Source organism: Carlito syrichta, unplaced genomic scaffold (assembly GCF_000164805.1).
Source record: "Carlito syrichta isolate Samal-C Ts95f unplaced genomic scaffold, Tarsius_syrichta-2.0.1 Scaffold303175, whole genome shotgun sequence".
In the NCBI taxonomy this organism is placed as follows: Eukaryota; Metazoa; Chordata; class Mammalia; order Primates; family Tarsiidae; genus Carlito; species Carlito syrichta.
In genome coordinates this window covers 153986-156676 of record NW_007247271.1, presented here as the reverse complement: position 1 = coordinate 156676, position 2691 = coordinate 153986, and the positions used below count along the sequence as shown (strand labels likewise).

General features: G+C 39.1%; 1 protein-coding gene across 2 annotated transcripts in view; it reads left to right on the top strand.

Moving 5' to 3' along the window:
* The first annotated feature begins 570 nt into the window (after window positions 1-570).
* The window catches only part of TMEM159 (transmembrane protein 159), a 14706-nt gene continuing 12585 nt past the window's right edge, over window positions 571-2691 (top strand). Inside the window, exon 1 of one of the 2 annotated variants that reach the window (XM_008057961.2) lies at window positions 571-766. In XM_008057961.2, coding sequence (XP_008056152.1) covers window positions 671-766 — 96 coding nt within the window. In that variant the 5' untranslated portion in view covers window positions 571-670. The remainder of the gene's footprint in view (window positions 767-2691) is intronic. The other variant, XM_021712290.1, reaches the window with a different exon arrangement.

Here is a 2691-nt window from a genome sequence, read left to right as displayed (position 1 = left end):
CAACTTAAAAAAAAAAAAAAAAAAAAAGTGATTGTGTTTTCAGCTTTCTTGCTTTCTGTATATTTTCAGCAATTAGTTGGGCTGAAAAGTAAACATAAGCTCTCTGAGATAATACTGTTAACATTTTGTAAGATTACTATGCTATATATATTTAAAAAACACATATGTATATATAACAAAATGGAGTATCTTGTAATCTTAAAAAGAAAATTATATAGATATCTTTTCATGTCACTAAATAACCACACTATCATTTTAATGACTGGATTTCTCATTATTTAACCAACTTTCTCCTAATGGGCAAAGTCAACTTCTTTCCAGTGTTTTGCTGGCCACTAAATATTGTAAACAAGATACATTCTTTCGGTCCTTTTTGAGATACTCGTTGGTTATATTCTTCATGTTCCTGGGAATAAATTGCTGGATTAAAGTGCGTGTAGATTGAAATTTTGATAAGTATTGCCAAATTACCTTCCAACTGCATCCCACCATCAATGTGTGAGGAAAATAGACTCTCTTATTGAACCAGTTGGATGAAGACTACTAATGTTTTTTCTTTCCCCCAGTGACAGCAATAGACAGGGCAACATGAGAGACTGGGCTGCGAGCTGCATTGGAGAATTTATTGTTGGAAGAATTAATCCCCAAAGAGACTGAAGTGAGTTTCAGGATGGCGAAAGAGGAGCCCTCAAGTACCTCAAGGGACTTGCAGGAGTTGCAGAGGAAGCTGTCTCTGCTGATAGAGTCCTTCCAGAATAACCCAAAGGTCAGTTTTTAATCACTGTGTATAATAGAAGATCCTAATATAACACTAGCATAAACAAGATAGAAAGTTGTTTATTTTTCAGGTAGAAGAAATGTGGAGGTAAGTCAGGAATCTTTCTAGCTTGCCATCCTGCCATGTCAAAGTTGTGACCTACAAACTCATTGTCTGAGATGGCTGCAAGATTATTAGCCATCATATCTATATTCCAGGCAGTAGGATTGGAGGAGAGGGGGAAAGAGATTTGCAAGCTGCCTCCAATTCAAGGAAACTTACTGAAAGTCACACACAGTACTTCCAGTGACATCTCATAGGCTAAATTTAGTCAGATGACCAGCAGCAAATGCAATTCTTTAGCTGGATAAAAACAGTCTGTGCCACAGATATCATCCTTATTTTAAGTCTGGCTTTTCTGTTCCCTTGAAAATGAAGGGCCAAAACCTACTTTAAGATTTGAGTTTAGTGTTACATGAGAAATCCAGTCTCCAATAGAAATATGATGTCAGCCACATATGTAATGTAAAATTTTCTAGTAGCCGATTTAAAGAAGAAACAAGTGCAATTAATTTTAATATATTTTATTTAACCTAATATATCCAGAATATTCCAGCCTAGGCAACATGCAAGACCTCATCTCTATAAAAAATTAGCTAGGTACCTTTATTCCCAGCCACTCAGGAGGCTGAGGCAGAGGAATCACCTGAGCCTAGGAGGTCGATCCTGCGGTAAACCATGATTGTGCCACTGTGCTTCAGCCTGGGCAACAGAGTGAAACCCCAATTCCCCTCCCCCCCAAAAAAACAATCCAAATATTATCACTCCAACACGTAATCATTGTAAAAAAAACTATTATGGTAAAAGTTCTTGAGATGTTTTACATTTTTTTTGTACTACCTCTTTGAAATTCAGTGTGAATTTTATACTTCTAGTACATTTCAATTCGAGTTAGCCACTTTTCAGGTGTTCAGAAGCCACTCAATGGCAATGGAACTTGAAATAGTATATTTTACTTTCTTGAATATTTATCTTTATTCCTTTCTTCTGTAGGCCTTTCAGCATTTTGTCGGGAGGGGAAGTAAAGCAGCTTTCAGAGATAATGCTGGAAACATTTTGTTGTATGTCTTTCCAGATTTTTTTTCTAAATAATAAGCCCATACATATGCATATGTAACAAAATGACCTGTTTTGTGATCTATTTTTTGTATCGGATAGCACAGTTCCACTAGGGTCTACTTGAGAAGATACTTCTTTGTGGTCTAGAGCAGTATATTCTACAGAGACCTTTTCTGGACTCACTCCTAGTGTGTCTGGCACTCTTTGTGAATTTACCAAGCTATTTTTAAATTGGACAAGCAGCTTTCTAGTCAGCTGGCTGAGACTCTTCTTATAAAAATTTAGCTCGGGCTGGGTGTGGTGGCTCACCCCTATAATCCTAGCACTTTGGGAGGCCGAGGTGAGAGAATTGCTTGAGCCCACAGGTTCAAGACTAGCCTGGGCAACTTGGCAAGACCTCATCTCTACAATAAATCAAAAAATGAGTCAGGCATGGTGGCACGTGCCTGTAGTTCCAGCTACATGGAAGGCTGAAGCGGAAGGATCAACTGAGTCCAGCAGGCCAAGGCTGCAATGGCCACAAGCGTACCACTGCACTCCAGCCTGGGCAACAGAGTGAGACTCTGACTCAAAAAAAAAAAATGCTCAGTAAGAAGGATCCTCATGCCTTTTTCACATTTACAGTAGATTCTCATTACTTATGGTCAATATGTTCCATAAAGTTACCAAAGACAGCCGGGCTTGGTGGCTCAGCCTGTAATCCTGCTCCTTTGGGAGGCTGAGGTGAGTGGATTGCCTGAGACCACGGGTTCGAGACCCACCTGGGCAGCGAGACCTCATCTCTACAATAAATCAAAAAATCAGCCGGGCATGGT